Raw genomic sequence first — 19268 nt, forward strand, 5'->3', positions numbered from 1 at the left:
TCTAGGTCAGGATCTTAAATTCGGTTCACTATCCAGCGCTCTCTTCGAGTAAGGACAGGATTACGCTGTAATAAAGCTTTTGGTTTGGTTGAAAAGGCCTTTGCCAGGCAGCTGAGCAAGGAGGAAAGACTGTGTAGATGAGGTACGCGGGTGGGAAGTGGTGGGCGTGTCCTTGGACACAAGGAACCATAAACCTTGAAGGGGGTCAGCGTCTCAGTGCCTCCAGAATACAGGGGGTGGGGATGATGGGAAACGAAGGAGAAGAATAAAAGCACCAATTAAACATCGTCATTGACTCCATCTACACCTCCCGCTGCCTGGGGAAAGCGAGCAGCATAATCAAAGACCCCTCCCACCCGGCTTACTCACTCTTCCAACTTCTTCCATCGGGCAGGAGATACAGAAGTCTGAGAACACGCACGAACAGACTCAAAAACAGCTTCTTCCCCACTGTCACCAGACTCCTAAATGACCCTCTTATAGACTGACCTGATTAACACTACATCCTGTATGCTTCAACCGATGCCGGTGCTTATGTAGTTACATTGTATACCTTGTGTTGCCCTATTATGTATTTTCTTTTATTCCCTTTTCTTCCCATGTACTGAATGATCTGTTGAGCTGCTCGCAGAAAAATACTTTTCACTACACCTCGGTACGCGTGACAATAAACAAATCCAATCCAATCCAATCCAATCCAAAGGCAGAGAGATAAAGGTTTTTTTTTCAATTAGGGAGACAGAATCGGACTATTGTGGATGGTGGTGCGACAAGCATCAGGAATGTACCCACCTCAGCCGCTGAGACAAAAGAGTCCGTCGACGCGATGCTGGTCGTGTCCCTCAGGCAGAAGTCTTCAGTGTCTCTGACCGTGATGTCGGTCTCTCTATCTGTATATAAAGGTGAGCAATTACATCATGAGGTTGCTTCTGGGCCACATTTAAATGGCGTTTACAGTAGCAAAGTGAAGCGAATTAAGCTGCAACATACTTCTTAAGTACAAGAACAAGAGGAGGCCACTCAGCCCCTCAAGCCTCTTCTATCATTCAATTAGATCATGGTTGATTTGCACCTTCGCTTTTATTTATATAATGGATCTGAAGCCAAATGGAAAAAAAAATCATCATTAAATGGTTAGGCAGCCCGGTGGCACAATGGTTAGTTGACTCACAGCGCCAGGGACCCAGGTTCGATTCCGGCTTGGGTCACTGTCTGTGTGGAGTTTGCACATTCTCCCCATGTCTGTGTGAGTTTCCTCCGGGTGCTCTGGTTTCCTCCCACAGTCCAAAGATGTGCAGGTTAGGTAGAGTGGCCGTGATAAATTGTCCCTAAGTGTCCAGGGATGTGCAGGTTATGTTAAGGTGTTGTTGGGATAGGGTGGAGTGCTCATTCAGAGGGTCGGTGCAGGATTGATGGGCTGAATGGCCTCCTTCTGTAGAGATTATATGATATGGTTGCCAACTCTAGCCCAGCTTAATCCTTGAGGTTTCATTGCATCCACCCCACCCTGTCATAAAACAGTCTTCTGCTGTCCCATCACCAAGATGTTTGCAACGAACAAATTAAAGTCTTCAAAGATTAAAAACTGGCCAACGGGTACTGTCCGTGTGGAATTTGCACATTCTACTCATGTCTGCGTGGGTTCTACCCCCACAACCCAAAAAGGTGTGCAGTGCTAAATTGCCCGTTAATTAGGAAAAAAAGAATTGGGTACTCTAAATTGGGTACTCTGTGAGAGTAACAAATTTCATATTACACCTTTCATGACCATTGGTATATCTCAAAGCACCTCACAGCTGATGAACTGCGCCTCCCCCACACCCCAGCTATTCTTTGAGATAGTGTCACACCCACCCAAACAGGCCCATGAAGCCCCAGTTTAACACCCCTTCCAAAAGTCAGAGAAACAGTGTTGAAGTTTCAGGTCTATGATTTTCATCACACAGCTAGGAAATTAGAAATGGAATAGGTTTTGGGGAGGCACAGTGGTTAGCACTGCTGCCTACAGCGCTGAGGGCCCGGGTTCGATCCCAGCCCTGGGTCACTGTCCGTGTGGAGTTTGCACATTCTCTCCATGTCTGCGTGGGTTTCACCCCTACAACCCAAAGATGTGCAGGTTAGGTGGATTGGCCATGCAAAAGTGTCCCTTAATTAGAAAAAATAAATTGGGTACTCTAAATTTATTTTTTTAAAGTAGTAGGCCGGGATTCTCCCTTCTGGGGACTAAGTCCCCACGCCGACAGGAGAACTGGCGCCAACCACTCCGGTGTCAACAGCCCCCGAAAGTGTAGAGAATTCTCCACACTTTCGGGGGCTAGGTGGACGGCGGAGGGGTTGGCGCACTGCAGCCGGCGCCGAAGGGCTGGCGAGATCTCACGCATGCGCGGAACTGCCGGCGTGGTTCCGCGCATGCGCAGACCGGCCGGCGTATTTTGGCGCAAGCGCAGGGGGTTCCCTTCTCCGCGCCGGCCATGGTGGAGCTCTACAGGGGCCGGCGCGGAAGGAAGACATGTCCCCACGGAACAGGCCGGCCTGCAGATCAGTGGGCTCCAATCGTGGGCCAGGCCACCGTGCAACCCCCCCCCCCCCCCCCCCCCCCGGGACGGAACCCCCGTGCCTCCCGGAGAACCGCCCCTGCCGAGTTACCTGCCAGGTGCCGCCGGTACGTGAGTTGAGTGATTCACGCCGGCGGGACTGGCCAAAAATGGACGGCCGCTCAGCCCATCGGGCCCGGAGAATTGCCGGGAGGCCCGCTGCCAACGGCCCCCGACTGGCGTGACGTGAATCCCGACCCCGCCCGAAAAACGGCGCCGGAGAATACGGCAGCCGGCGTCGATGCGGGATTCACGCCGCCCCCCCGGGGATTCTCCGACCCGGTTTTGGGGGGGGGGGGCGGGGGGGGAGGAATCCCCCCACCCATAAGTTTGGAGCAAGGGGTGGGTTAACAAGGTAAAAGACAGGAGAGGCAGATAAAACACAGTTTGTGTGACTGCTTTTCGGAAAAACTCCATTCTGTCTGAAACAATCACCTCAACCTCTCATTGTAATCTTCTGCTTCTGTCCCACACTGACATCTCTGACTTGGCCAGCTGAGTGAAGTTCAATGTCAGCTTCAGGAACCGCACCTCATCTTTCAATTTCCAGCCTTACGGACTAAACACTGAGTTCAGCCATTAGAAAAAATTATGCCCATCCCTTATTGCCATTGAACTCAGCGGCTTGCTCGTCTATTTCAGGGGGCAGATAAGAGTCAACCACATTGTCATGGGTCTGGAGTCACATGTCGGCCAGACCGGGTAAGGACGGCAGATTTCCTTCCCTAAAGGTCATCAGTGAAATAGGTGGGATTTTCATGGAAATCGATGATAGCTTCATGGTTAATATTAATGAGACAAGTTTCAAATTCCAAATTTTTATTTGAACTTAAATTCCACGAGCTGCCATGATTTGCTGGGATTTGAGCCCGTGTCCCCAGAGACTTTTTATCGACCTCTGGATTACTATTCCAGTGACATTGGGTGTGATCTAATTCGCAGCTCCCAGAACGGCCCGCTATCAAATGGGCTTCTGCCGGGTTTTCTTGGCCTGGGTAGGGACCGCCCTCCTGAGTCGCACTTACCTCATTGATGACTTGTGGATTGTTGCGCAACTGGGTTCAAATCCCGTCACTGCAGATGGTGAAATTTGAATTCAATAAAAATCTGGAATTAAAAGTCTAATGATCACCATGAAACTATTGTTGATTGTCGTAAAAACCCAGCTGTTCCACTAATGCCCTTTAGGGAAGGAAATCTGCCGTCCGTACCTAGTCCACATGTGACTCTAGACCCACAGCAACGTGGTTGACTCTTAACTGCCCCCTCAAGGGCAATGAGGGATGGGCAATAAATGCTGGCACAGCCTGCGATGCCCACATGCCATGCACAAATAAAAAAAACTCTGCTCTGTGCGATCAATTTCACAATGCTTGTTCACACAAGTTAAGTGGTTTCAAGAGTTTGTAGTTTGTGAGACTTCAAAGGGCCTGAATGATTCATACTTACATTAGCTTCTACTTCATACTTTCTTGAATGACTTTGATTCAAGGTTTTTTTTTACACGTTATTTTACACCATTGGATTGGGCGGCACGGTAGCACAGTGGTTAGCACAGTGCTTCACAGCGCCAGAAACCCGGGTTCAATTCCCAGCTTGGGTCACTGTCTGTGCGGAGTCTGCGTGGGTTTCCTCCGTGTGCTCCGGTTTCCTCCCACAAGTCCCGAAAGACGTGCTGTTAGGTGAATTGGAGATTCTGAATTCTCCCTCTGTGTACCTGAACAGGTGCCAGAGCGTGGCGACGAGGGAATTTTCACAGTAACTTCATTGCAGTATTAATATAAGCCTGCTTGTTATAGTAATAAAGATTATTATTTATTAATTCTGCAATGTGCACAGTGGTTCAATGGGGATTGAAGAACTTGGTATCGTGGGCATAAGGGGCCATATGGGGTGGGTAGAAGGGCAGAGCTGCTTTGAGGAGCACGAAGGGACAAAGTGAGTGGGTAGACGGGCATAAGTTCATAAATTCATAAGATATAGGAGAATTAGACCATTCGGCCCATCGAGTCTGCTCTGCCATTCTATCATGGCTGATATGTTTCTCATCTGCTGCCTACAATGTTACAGACCAAGAGCTGGATTGCGAAATCAGCCGGACCATCTCCTCCCTAGAACACATGGCCTAGGAACGGGATTCGGCAATTTAGCCTCCTGGGCCTAACACCCTCAATGGGATCATGGCTGACCCCATCCTGGCCTCAACTCCACCGACCTGCCCCTTCTCCATAACCCTTCAACCCATTACCAATTAAAAATAAGGATCACAAAGGGCCATGGGGAATATTTGGAGGGCGAAGGGGGTGTGAGGGGTGAGGGACGGAGGGCCTTTGTGTTATTATTTCACTGGGACGAAGTCCCTCGGCACTGAGGTGAGTCTTTAAACCAGCCCACCTCTGCCACTGGACATCCCCTGTGTCTGACTCCACACTTTCTCCCCAATTGGCCGACCCGACCCCAGCCTGCGTCCACCCCCAGCGATGATGATCCCGTCCTCGCAGACACTGTCTCCCAAGGTGGGCAGGCCGAGTTATGAATTTTTCTGTCACACACACACCACCTCAGCCCCCCCCCCCCCCCCCCCCCCCCCCCCTTTACCAACCTCGAGAATGAAAATCCAGACCAGTGAGTCAAGGAAGTCACATGTAAGTTGCCAATTTTCACTGGGTGGGTGACTGAAGACACATGTGTGAGTCTCACTGATTCAGGGAGGCAACGGTAAAGCATATCGAATTGCATTTCAATCATTTGCAAATGGGCAATTAGACATATCAATGAGCCTCCTGCTTTCAGCAGGCGGGTTTCCCAATTCGCTACCTTCCCCGGCTGACTTAATCGGCCACAGTTTTCCTGGAAACCCATGACGTGCGGCCTGCTGCACAATTCCCCATCTGCCCATCTTGCCTGCTCCAGTAAATTCCACAAAATCCAGCCCTTGGGAGTCAGGTGCTCGTAGTTTCAGGTCCCACTCGGGGACTCGATGGAGAAGCCCAGACCGGCATTCCGATGAATTATTGGGAGAATCCTGCCGTGTCAGAGGTGCAGAGCTTCGAATGAGGTGGAAAACCAAAGGTTCCTGTCCTCCAAGGTGGACATAGAAGATACAATGGCATTACTGTGAAGAAGAACCTGGGAGTTATACCTTGAGGCCAGGTAAATGTTCATCCCTCAACTAACATCTAACTGATCGTTACGACACTGCTGTTTGCTGCCCGCAGATGGATGATGCGTTTCCTACATTACAACACTTGGAGAAGTACTTCATTGGCAGGAAAACACTTTGGCACATGCGGAGGCCAAAAAGAGGTGCTCGCAATACTAGCCTTCCCGATCTTTGGAAGCTCTGCAACCACTATGTCACGGTCATGATCTTCAGCCATCTCTCCTAACTCTTCACAGAGCTCCTCAACGGCCATGCTTGACTCCCCCACGCCCATCTGCCAACCCACCCCAAGAAGGACCTTTTAATGTTTCCCCGCTTCAAAAGGTGCTGAATGGACACTAGCTGTTGTCGTTGAATTCCGTTTGGTTGTCTGAAATGGCAGCCTAACAAAGAGAGATTAAAAATAGACGTGGAAAGCATCACTTGGCAAAATCTGCCATTCTTCAGCAGTTACATCAACTCTGTGACCAGCTGCAGTTGGAGTGTGTCCCACTTTCCAAAGGCAGCACCTAATATTGTGACAGCTAAACCTCTTTTGCAATATTACCAGCACGTAAACAGGAGGAGAGTTTCAACACAACCTTTTCCATTTCAAAGACCTTTACCATAATTTAAAGGCTACGAATATTCCCAGCCAAAGCTTGCAATACAAAACCAATTTAGATTTTCATCGCATCTTTCACAACTGCAGGAATCATAGAATCCCTACAGTGCAGAAGGAGGCCATTCGGCCCATTGAATCTGCACCCACCCTGGGGAAGAGCCGCCACTCCATCCATGTAACCCCACATAACCGTTTTGGACACTAAGGGGCAATTTAGCATGGCCAATCCACATAACCCGCACATCTTTGGACTGTGGGAGGAAACTGGAGCACCCGGAGGAAACCCACACAGACACGGGGAGAAGGTGCAGACTCCACACAGCCAGTCACCGAAGGCCAGAATCGATTCTGGGTCCCTGGAGCAGTGAGGCAGCAGTGCTAACCACTGTGCCACCGTGCCGCCCATATTCCAAAAGCGTCTTGGAGCCAATTAAGTATGTTTTAAAAGGGCGCGATTTAATGGTCTTGTCAAGCCCGAAACGAGGGTGGGTGGGGGGGGGGGGGGGGGTCTCGCAAGATCTAACGGGATCTAGCGAGATGTCGCGGACAGATTTCTGCCCCTTGTGGGCGGGGTCAGCATTAATCTGCATGATAGCGAGCAGTTAGTCTCGCTGTAATAAGACCAGACGACCATAAGACATAGGAGCAGAATTAGGCCACTTGGCCCATCGAGTCTGCTCCGCCATTCAATCACGGCTGATGTTTTTCTCATCCCCATTCTCCGCCTTCTCCCCATTAACCCTGATCCCCTTATTAAGCAAGAACTTATCTATCTCTGTCTCAAAAACACTCAGTTATTTGGCATCCATAGCCTTCTGCAGCACAGCCTTCTGCGGCAAAGAGTTCCACAGATTCACCACCCTCTGGCTGAAAAGATTCCTCCTCATCTCTGTTTTAAAGGATTGTCCCTTCAGTCCAAGGCTGAAGGCTCGGGTTCTAGTTTTTTCCACAAATGGAAACATCCTCTCCACGTCCACTTTATCCAGGCCTCTCAGTGTCTTGTAAGGTCCCCCCTCATCCTTCGAAACTCCAATGAGTACAGACCTAGAGTCCTCAACCGTTCCTCATACGACAAGTTCTTCACTCCAGGATTCATTCTTGTGAACCTCCTCTGGACCCTTTCCAAGGCCAGCACATCCTTCCTGAGATACGGGCCCCAAAACTGCTCACAATACTCCAAATGGGGTCTGACCAGAGCCTTATACAGCCTCAGAAGTACATCCCTGGTCTGGTATTCTAGCCCTCTTGACATGAATGCTAACATTGTAACCTTAAGAGAATCGTGAACAAGGACTCCCAAGTCACTTTGTGCTTCTGATTTCCTAAGCATTCCCCATTTAGAAAATAGTCTATGCCTAAATTCCTCCTTCCAAAGTGCATTACCTCACACTTTTCCACATTGTACTTCATTTGCCACTTCATTGCCCACTCACCTGGCTTGTCAAAATCCTTCTGCAGCCCCGTTGCTTCCTCAATACTACCTGTCCCTCGACAGATCTTTGTATCGTCTGCAAACTCAGCATTAGTGCCCTCAGTTCCTTGTCTGACCTACCCACGGCGTTGGGATCTAATCCCTTCACTTTGGAGACCCCAGGTAAACGCTTATTAGTACTAATCTCTGCAAATGGGGACCAGGTGTATTGACTTTTTTTTGGGGGGGGGGGGGTCCCCCAGGGAATCAGGGGCACCTGGCTGGCAGGACGCTGGGCGGGGTGGTACACTGGCACAGTGATGCCACCTGGGCACCTTGGTAGTGCCACCTGGGTGCCATCCTGGTGTTGTCAGGGTGCCCATGTGGCACTGCCAGCTGCGAAGCTGCTCAGCGTAGGAAATAAGGCTAAGTGCAGCCTCAGTGGAGCAGGCCTCGCTGAGGCCCCGAAATTCAACAGAGTCCGGTTTGATAGTGTGGTCTTCCCTGCCAGCAACGAGAAACAACCGGCCAAATGTGCGCTACACGGGACTGTATCGGTTCCATTAAATCACCCCCACAGTCACTGTTGTAATGTCGGAGACACAACATCCAAACTGTACACAGCACGGTCTCGCAAACAGCAATGTGACAATGACCTGATAATGGCCAGGTCCTTTCTGTGATGTTGGTTGAGGAAGCAATAGCAGCCAGGATTAATCTCATGTTGCAATGTAATAAACAGGAGCAATTTGGGTGGGATGGTAGCAGGGATGGCACAGTGGTTAGCACTGTTGCTTCTCAGCGCCAGGGTCCCAGGTCAGATTCCCGGCTTGGGTCACTGTCTGTGCGGAGTCTGCACGATCTCCCCGTGTCCGCGTGGGTTTCCTCCGGGTGCTCCGGTTTCCTCCCACAGGTCCCGAAAGACGTGCTGTTAGGTGAATTGGACATTCTGAATTCTCCCTCCGTGTACCCGAACAGGCGCCGGAGCGTGGCGACTAGGGGCTTTTCACAGTAACTTCATTGCAGTGTTAATGCAAGCCTACTTGTGACAATAAAGATTATTATTATTCACAGACTCCCACGAAGACTGTCCTCTTTGTGGCTTTGTGGAGTCCATGGACCATGCATCTATAGGCTGTAATAGACTGCACTCCCTTTTTTGGTTATTTAAAAAACCTTTTGTTGAAGTTTTATTTGCACTTCAGCCCCAAGCTTTTAAACTTTAATTTTAAACACAGCAGGGTTCCGAAAATGGCCTTGGATGTCCTGAATTTTGCATTTGGAATAACAATGTTAATACAGTAGCGCTCATCTAGTTATGGAATAAATTGGCCAGAAACTTCTAGACTGTACACGATGCACAGTGGAATGTGGAAACCTGAAAATTGCTAACCAACTTTCCCCGCTTCTCTACAAGCTATGTATAAAAGCTCAGATGGCCCGAGAAGGTAAGTTAAACAACGTTTACTCAGTTAACAGAAAGTAAAGGCCACAATGTAGCTTACAAGGTCCCCGTCGAGACAGCATGGTGACACACTGGTTAGCACAGCTGCCTCACAGCGCCAGGCACCCGGGTTCAATTCCGGCCTTGGGTGACTGGTTATGTGGAGCTTTCATGTTCTCCCCGTGTCTGCGTGAGTTTCCTCCAGCTGCAGGTTAGAACACTAAACATACAGTGCAGAAGGAGGCCATTCGGCCCATCGAGTCTGCACCCACTCACTTAAGCCCTCACTTCCACCCTATCCCCGTAACCCAATAACCCCTCCTGACATTTTTGGTCACTAAGGGCAATTTATCATGGAAATCCACCTAACCTGCACGTCTTTGGACTGTAGGAGGAAACCGGAGCACCCGGAGGAAACCCATGCAGACATGGGGAGAACGTGCAGACTCCACGCAGACAATGTCCCAGCGGGGAATCAAACCTGGGACCCTGGCGCTGTGAAGCCACAGTGCTATCCACATGTGCTACTGTGCTGCCGTTAGGTGGATTGGCCGTGCGGAATTTCCCCCTTAGTGTCCAAAGATGTGGTACGGTAATGGGGTGGGGGAGTGGGCATAGGTAGAGTGCTCTTTCAGGGGGTTGGTGCAGACTCGATAGGCCGAATGGCCTTCTGCTGCATTATAGGAATTCTACTGGACAGCCGGAAACACCGGTCCCAGTCCAGGCCGGCTTTCAAAGGTCGACATTACGAGCCCCAGCTGTGCGGGGCCTCCGCCAACTAACGGGGAAGCTCGAATTCCTCAGGTCCCTGGTGGAGATGAATTGGTGTGACCGCATGGGTCTCGTGAGGGCTGTAACAGATCCTTGCTAACAGATTGGGTATTGAAACACACAGATCAGTTAGTTTAACATCTGACATTGGGGAAATGTTAGAATCCATTATTAAGGAAGTAGTAACAGGATACTTGGAAAGTCGAACGGAATCCATTAACCAGTCAGCATGGTTTTATGAAAGGTGAATTGTGTTTGACTAATTTGCTTGAGTTCTCGAAGATGTATCAAGCCAAGTAGATCATTTGGATCCTGCAGATGTAGTATATCTGGACTTCCGAAAGGCGTTTGATAAGATGTCACACAAAAGGTTAATACACAAGTTTAGACAACATGGGATAGGGGTGATTTATTAGCTTGGTTAGAAGACTGGCTGAGGGACAGGATAAATGGGTCTTTTTCTGATTGGCAAGGTGTAACTCGTGGGGTTCCACAGGTTTGGCCTCAACTATTTCCAATATCTCTTAATGACTTGGATGTCGGAATAGAAGGTACTAGAGCCAAATTTGCAGACAACGCTGAATTAGGTGGGATAGTAAGTTGCAATGAGGAAATAAAAAATTTACAAATTAATATAGATAGGTTAGATGAGTGGGCCAACATGTGGCAGATGGAGCTTCACGTGGAGAAGTGTGAAGTTATCCATTTTGGTTGGAAAAATGGAAAGGCAACTTATTATGTGAATGGGGAGTGGAAGGGTCCTTCCTGCTGATTCCCTTATTTCCCCCTTTCTTTTTTTTGCCATTATAATTTTTGACACATGGTACTTGCGGGACATGTATCTTCAAGTCATGCAGCAGAGAGGAGGAATTCAAGCTGTTGCAACATAGTATATCATGCTGCTAGCTTTGGGCAGCAAGACCCAGACTTTACGGCACCCAAGAGATAAGAACAAAGAACAAAGAAAAGTACAGCACAGGAACAGGCCCTTCGGCCCTCCAAGCCCGCGATGACCATGCTGCCCGTCTAAACTAAAATCTACTACATTTCCTGGGTCTGTATCCCTCGATTCCCATCCTATTCATGTGTTTGTCACAATGCCCCTTAAATGTCACTATCATCCCTGCTTCCACCACCTCCTCCGGCAGCGAGTTTCAGGCACCCACTACCCTCTGTGTAAAAAACTTGCCTCGTACATCTCCTCTAAACCTTGCCCCTCGCACCTTAAACCTCTGCCCCCTAGTAAGTGACCCCTATACCCTGGGGAAAAGTTTCTGACTATCCACTCTGTCTATGCCCCTCATAATCCAGAGACTCAAAGAGCTCATTTGAATCCTGGATACTCAAGGGAAGAACCTGCTCTTCTTCTCTCTCTCCATCTTTCTTTCTCTCTCTCTCTCCGGAAAGGTTGTGAGTTGATGTATTCCTGAACCTTCAGAGAACCTGAATGAATGAATCTGCAATAAACCCATTCCAGAGACGTGGATCTGAAAGCTTACTTTGAAGGAAGGTCTACTTTAAAAAAAAATTTAGAGTACCCAATTCATTTTTTTCCAATTAAGGGGCAATTTAGCACGGCCAATCCATCTACCCTGCACATCTTTGGGTTGTGGAGGTGAAACCCACACAGACTCGGGGAGAATGTGCAAACTCCATACGGACAGTGACCCAGAGCCGGGAGCGAACCTGGGACCTCGGCGCTGTGAGGCAGCAGGGCTAACCCACTGAGCCACCGTGCTGCCCTAGGAAGGTCTATTTAAAGACAACTAGCTAAAAGAAAGACTCTTTTTCTTTTTACTTATTAGTTTCACCCCTCTCCTCCCCTCTGTGATTGTCTGTCTTGTCCAAGTGTGTGTAGAAGATGGGGGCAAGTTAAAGTGGGGGATTAGGAATTACAAAATGATTAACCAGTTGTATTTGCTGCATACCTAAGGGGCTGGTTTAGCACACTGGGCTAAATCGCTGGCGTTTAAAGCAGACCAAGGCAGGCTAGCAGCACGGTTCAATTCCCGCACCAGCCTCCCTGAACAGGCGCCGGAATGTGGCTTTTCACAGTAACTTCATTGAAGCCTACTCGTGACAATAAGCCATTTTCATTCATTTTCATTTTCATTTCATTTTTCAATTCTTGGTATAATTAAGAAGTAATTGTGTTTAAACTTACAAACCTGGTGACTGTAATTATCGAGCCGCAAAGGGCCAAAGACTTTGGGTATTTTGGTAGGAATTATTGGTTGTTTCAATTGTGTTGCGACTCCAGGTCCGTGGGGCTGGAACTGACCGTACACTAGCCCAGGGTGTGGTAACAAGAGGAACCTCCGAATGCTTTGGTGCAGAGGGATCTGCATGCCCTTGTGCATGAATCGCAGAAAACCGGTAAGCAGGCACAATAGGTAAAATTGAAGGCAACTGGAATTTTGGCCTTGATAGCTAAAGGAAGAGACTATATAAAAATAGGGAAGTGTTGCTGCAACTGTACAAGGCTATGGTGGAGACCGCACCTGGAGTATGGATTGCTGGAGTATGGTGGGCAGATTTGTCCCCTTATTTGGGGAGGGATGTAGTTACATCAGACGCAGTTCAGAGGAGGTTCACTACATTGATTCCAGAGATCAGGGTTTGTGTTATGAAGAGAGATTGAGCAGTTTAGGCCTTTACTCCCTCGGGTTTAGGAGAATGAGAGGAGATCTAATTGAGGTGTATAAAATGGTAAAATGTAGTGACAAAGTACATGTAGAGTGGATGCTTCTTCTTGTGGGGCAATCTAGAACGACCGGCCATAGTTTTAGGATAAAGGGTCGCAGATTAAGATAGAGATGAGAAGCAGTTACTTTTCTCAGAGAGTCGTGAATACCTGGCATTCACTGTCCCAGAGTGCGGTGGATACTGGGACATTGAGTAAATTGGAGGAGATAGATCGATTTTTAATTTGTGATGGGTGGGAGGGTCATGGAGAACGGGCAGGAAAGTGGAGTTGAGGCCGAGAGGAGAACTGCCATGATTGCATTGTATGGCGGAGAAGGCTCAACGGGCTGAATTGCCTACTGCTGCACCTAGCGCATATGTTCTTATGTAATGAGTGACAAACAACCTCTCTGGAGCTGAAAATTTAATTTTATAATTGTGGAGACTCATTCTGTCAAAAAAAAATTTTTAAATAAATTTAGTGTACCCAATTCATTTTTTTCCAATTAAGGGGCAATTTAGCATGTTCAATCCACCTATCCTGCACATCTTTGGGTTGTGGGGGCAAAACCCACGCAAACACGGGGAGAATGTGCAAACTCCACACGGACCAGAGCCGGGATCGAACCTGGGACCTCGGCACCGTGAGGCAGCAGGGCTAACCCACTGCGCCACCGTGCTGCCCTATTCTGCCAAAATTTAATTAGTGTTGGAGATTTGTTTAGGAAGTGAATTTTTGGCGGCGCAGTGGTTAGCACTGCTCCCTCACGTTGCCATGGAGCCGGGTTCAATCCCAGCCCGGGGTCACTGTCCATGTGGAGTTCGCACATTGTCCCCTTGTCTCTGTGGGTCTCACTCCCACAACCCAAAGAGGTAGGTGGATCGGCCACGCTAAATTGCCCCTTCTTTGGAAAAAACATTTTAAAAAGTGAATTTTTAAACCATTTTCTTTCTGTATTTCTCCCTCGCTCTCTCCCCTGCTCCCTCATTGTCTCAATTCCATTTTCTTCCTCTCTCTTTACTTTGCTTTCTGATCATGAGTTAAATTTAATTTATATTTCCTGGTTTCAACTCTGAAGACACCTCCACTTGATCACCCTGGCACAGATCTGGTGAGCTATGGTGATGTCAGTTCTGGACAGAAGGTATCATCTGGAGGTACTCCCCCTCCACAATAATGACCTGACAGCCTGTGGTCACGCACAATTCTTAATTTTTCCCCATGTTGCAGAGAGCTACTCCATTTCGAAACACACGCGCAGTCTCCTGCCTACCTCAGCAGTGTCCAATTCCCCCAATGGAGAGCCAGTCAACACCATTGCTGGTTCTGCTGTGTTCCAGAAGCAGCTTCTTAAATAGCCACCTCCTGGAAGGCGCAGTGGTCATTTCTGGGTTCCCAACCGAGAATTGAGGCTAACTTCAATACCAAGACCCAACCAGGAAGGTTTAGCCGGGTGTCCCAGTCAGGCTGCTGTTTGCCCTGATCACATGCCCTGGAGAGGGCGCTGTCCTGTTTCAGACAGCCAATGGCAGTGAGCTTCTGCTGAAGAACCCAGGGGCAGTTGTCAGCATGTTGAACAGCAGGCGTCATTCCTTCGACATTGACTGCAAAATCCAGGCCAACCTATTCCGCTGGTGTTGGCTGAGGGATAGGGAGAACTTAACTTGATTTTTCTCAGAATACTGCCACAGCATCTTCTGAACGAATAGACAAATGGCTTTTAACAACTCCTTTGGAAGAGAGATAGCATCTTCTACAAGCCCTGATTGAATGCTGATGTCCAGGAGTGAGGCTTGTACCAAAATTGGCTGACGCAGAGGTGATAGAAGTACAAACGATCCCAAGCATGCCTATGTTTGTATATACAGAACGACCTCTTGGATGATAACGGTGGTGTTCAAGGATAACCGTGGCGTCTCTCAATCAGGGTGACAAAAAGGAGAAAATCCACATGAAAAACAAAGATCCGTTGTTAACCCTGTCCAAAATCTGATTATCGCACAGTTTGTCTTTACCCAGCCAATATGCCGGCTGCAGCACTATTAAATTGGCACAGTAGGCCGTGGAAAATAGGATGTGGGTGAGTACGTATATTTGCAGAATATGACTGATGCCCTTTCCGTTCCAGACTCGGATACAGATCAATGGAATTCTGGAGACTAACGGAATCAAGTTATGGAGATTGGACAAGAAAGTGGAGTGGAGGTAGAAGGTCAGCCATGATCGTGTGGAATGTCGAAGCAGGCTTGAGGGGCTGGAAAGCATCAACCTGCTCCTACTTCCTGTGGTAGTATGACTAGGGGTATTACGGTACCTGGGAGTGTGAGCTGCTATTGGTGTAGAAGGCTCGCTGCCCATTAGCCCAAAGTGTTGTCTTCTCATTGGTCGAGAGGAAGGTAGCTCCGCCTACGAGGCGGAGTATAAGAACCCGTGTTCCCCAGCAGCCAGGTCATTTCTGTACTCCTGCTGCTGGGCGCACTTCTTGCTGATTAAAGCCTTCGATTCGGACTACTCCTTAGTTTCTGTGTTCATTGATCACTCATCACTTCCTAATCTACCTTTCTGGCAGTTGGTGGACCTCTCTGTGCGACAACTGGTCTTCCGGTGTGCTTTAGAATGTTTCAAAGTGCAGCACCGTAAAAATAATAAGACTTTTGTGAACAAAATTTGGTTTCTCTTCCTTTATGTTTCTTTCCAATTTTCTCCCTTTCTGAAGCTATTCACTTTTATTCTGCATTCCCTCCACACTGCCCCCCCCCCCCCCCCCCCCCTTTCCAAAGCACTCTAAAGTTCCTTGCAGCTTCGTCTTCAACTCTTTAACATCCACAAGGTCTCAGCTGGCCAAGGGCCGTCGCGCTTTGAGAGCAGAAAAATGTCGCCCACAGCAACAGGGACCACACAACCCGGGCCCAAACTAATCCCTCAGCTGGGCTTCCAGCTCTGGTTACCGAGTGTCTCTGCCTCCCTTATTCCCACCACTTGACAACTCTCAGCAGCCCCTCTCAGCTAACCGGGCCTTAAAAGAAACGCAACTTAAGTTGTGGGAAGACAATGGGCTGAGAGTCAAACTGTTCACCGCCTCGTGTCCAAACTTGGCAATCCCCCAGGCTGTTGAGGTAAGTGTGGCGGACAGCGAATCCTGCGCTAGCTGCCCAGATCCAGAGATTGTTACAGTCAAACGCTTTTCCTTAGGAAGTTATGTTGACCCCTCTCTGATATATCTTTCCTATTGACGTCAGGATGACTGAAAGTAGGTTCCAGCAAATTCTGTGAGTTATGGCTCCTTTTATAACAGCTTCTCCCCCCCCCCCCCCCCCCTCCCCCCCCCCCCCCCCCAACAGCAAAAGTACAAGTGCCTGACAGGCTAATTCCATTTCTGACTCATCCCATCGTCAGACCCCGCCAGTCTGAGGAACTCCTGACCACCACTCCATCATTCCTTCCTCCTGGAAACGTCAGCTCTTAAAGCCCTGGATTTATATCTTTCAAAGCAGATTATCCATTCATTATCGCATCCCTTTTACTCCTGCCACCGACCAGAAAGGCATCAGGATTGTTTGCGTGTGTGCCGGTGCATGTGCCAGTGATGGTGGCTCCCCACCCATCAGCAGCAGGAGTGTCGGGATTAGGGAAACTCCCAATTCCTGCACGGCCTGGCTAGCTCATTTTTTTTTGTGTATTTCTTTAAGCTTTCAAGTTTTACAATTATCGTATCAAAAGAAAAATAAAAGCCACAGATATCAGGGGCTGGTTTAGCACAGTTGACTAAACAGCTGGCCTGTAATGCAGAACAAGACCAGCGGCGCGGGTTCAATTCCCGTACCGGCTCCTCCGCGAACAGGCGCCGGAATGCGGCGATGTGGCTTTTCACAGTAACTGCAGATGGAAGATAAAGGATAAAGAGCAAGAACTGTCAGAACAAATGGCTCAGATACAGGACTCTACGCCATCCGAGGCAGCACGGTAGCATTGTGGATAGCACAATCGCTTAACAGCTCCAGGGTCCCAGGTTCGATTCCGGCTTGGGTCACTGTTTGTGCGGACTCTGCACATCCTCCCCGTGTGTGCGTGGGGTTCCTCCGGTTTCCTCCCACAAAGATGTGCAGGTTAGGTGGATTGGCCATGATAAATTGCCCTTAGTGTCCAAAATTGCCCTTAGTGTGGGGTTACTGGGTTATGGGGATAGGGTGGAGGTGTTAACCTTGGGTAGGGTGCTCTTTCCAGGAGCCGGTGCAGACTCGATGGGCCGAATGGCCTCCTTCTACACTGTAAATTGTATGTATGTATGAGGCATTCCGAGATGGATGAGAGCCTGCCAACTGACCCACAGTGGGACCTCACTCTTGGGGGGCGGGGACTGCAGCCACCCAATCCTAAGCAGGGCAAGGTGCCCCTCTCCATGCCCCCCCCCCCCCCCCCCCCCCATACACACACACACACCTCACAACCCAACATTAAGGGACATACAAATTGGCCGGAAACAATGGGGAACTCCAAGACTGAGGAAGAAAATCCATTAGGACACCCACATCGCAAATGCCCGTGGGAGGGGGTGGGTTGGTCCTCTCCCCCCTCCCCCCCCACAACCCGGATACTCAGGACCCCCAACCACCCCACCAGACCAAGCCAGTACCAGAACCAACACCACACTCACCCAGCTGTGAGAGGAGAAGACCCACCCGAGGGAGGAGACACCCAGGCAGATCACGGGAGCCACCGTCATATAAACGGATACTCAGAGCCACTCCCGTCCTCGTGAAACTCCCGAAAACAGCCAGAGAGGGAGACCCGTATCAGGAGAAAAGACTGCCTCGACCCAAAGGAAGACAAATGGGACCCAGGCTTCGTCAGGATAACATGCAGTCTGCCTGGGCCTAAAAAGAAAAAAACACAGAGGCTCTGAATCCAAATTAAAAGAAATAGTTGAAGACTGGGCAGCACGGTAGCATGGTGGTTAGCATAAATGCTTCACAGCTCCAGGGTCCCAGGTTCGATTCCCGGCTGGGTCACTGTCTGTGCGGAGTCTGCACGTCCTTCCCGTGTGTGCGTGGGTTTCCTCCGGGTGCTCCGGTTTCCTCCCACAGTCCAAAGATGTGCGGGTTAGGAGGATTGGCCATGCTAAATTGCCCTTAGTGTCCTAAAAAAAAGTAAGGTTAAGGGGGGTTGTTGGGTTACGGGTATAGGGTGGATACGTGGGTTTGAGTAGGGTGATCATTGCTCGGCACAACATTGAGGGCCAAAGGGCCTGTTCTGTGCTGTACTGTTCTATGTTCTATGTCTAAGAAAACTAAGTCTGGCTAGCTCTAACTGGAGGAACCTCCCTCAATCACTGTGAGGACAATGTAACCCTATCAACTCCAACCCTTCACCCCTGACCCTGTTCCTGTTCCAATCATCTCCCTTCTAAACGAGACGGCGGGGGGGGGGGGCGGGGGGGGGGGGGCGGGGGGGGGGGGGGGGGGGGGGGGGGGACAATGATAAGCGCCCCTTCTCTCCACCACAAGGATTGCTCGGCAATATAAGCCCAAATACATTTATGATAATAATAATCTTTATTATTGCCACAAGTAGGCTTACAGTAACACTGCAATTAAGTTACTGCGAAAAGCCCCCAGTCGCCACATTCCTGCGCCTGTTTGGGTACACAGAGGGAGAATTCAGAATGTCCAATTCACCTAACAGCCCGTCTTTCGGGACTTGTGGGAGGAAACTAGAGCACCCGGAGGAAACCCACACAGACACGGGGAGAACGTACAGACTCCTCACAGACGGTGACCCAAGCCGGGAATCGGACCCAGATCCCTGGCAATCTGAAGCAACAGTGCTAACCATTGAGCCACCGTGCCACCCCCACTGTGCTAAGATTGTGCACAAATTCCGCATTCAACCTATGGCTTAACATGATATAAACTTGGAGCAGCACTATGGCGTAGTGGTTAGCACTGTTGCCTCAGGGCACCGAGGACCCGGGTTCAATCCTGGCCGCGGGTCACTGTCCGTGTGGAGTTTGAACATTCTCCCCGTGTCTGCGTGGGTCTCACCCCCACAACCCAAAGATGTGATGGTTGGTGGATTGGCCACGCTAAATTTTTTTTTTTTTTTTATAAATTTAGATTACCCAATTATTATTTTCCAATTAAGGGGCAATTTAGCATGGCCAATCCACCTAATGTGCACATTTTTTTTTGGGTTGTGGGGGCGAAACCCACGCAGACACGGGGAGAATGTGCAAACTCCACACGGACAGTGACCCAGAGCCGGGATCGAACCTGGGACCTCAGCGCCGTGAGGCGGTTGTGCTAACCACTAGGCCACCGTGCTGCCCCTGGCCACGCTAAATTAACCTTTAATTGGAAAAAAGGAATTGACATGATATAAATTTGTTAAATCAGTATACTGAGCAGGACAGGCAACGCCATACACTTCCCTGTAAACAGAAACAATTACCGTAACAACATCAAGCAGACAACAACATGATCAACAGGGAACAAAGTCTAGAACAATAAACAAGGGGCGGGATTCTCAGACCTCCCGCCGGGTCGGTGAATCACTGGGGGGCGGCGTGAATCCCGCCCCGCCGCCGAATTCTCTGGCG

General features: G+C 49.4%; 1 protein-coding gene across 1 annotated transcript in view; it reads right to left on the reverse strand.

Annotated features, from left to right (window-relative positions):
- miga1 (mitoguardin 1) overlaps window positions 1-19268 on the reverse strand; it is a 145593-nt gene that overhangs the window by 83625 nt on the left and 42700 nt on the right. The window contains 1 exon segment of the mRNA XM_038793747.1: window positions 793-890. Within this exon segment, the coding sequence (XP_038649675.1) occupies window positions 793-890 (98 nt within the window).

The sequence above is a fragment of the Scyliorhinus canicula genome, chromosome 4 (assembly GCF_902713615.1).
Source record: "Scyliorhinus canicula chromosome 4, sScyCan1.1, whole genome shotgun sequence".
Classification (NCBI taxonomy): Eukaryota; Metazoa; Chordata; class Chondrichthyes; order Carcharhiniformes; family Scyliorhinidae; genus Scyliorhinus; species Scyliorhinus canicula.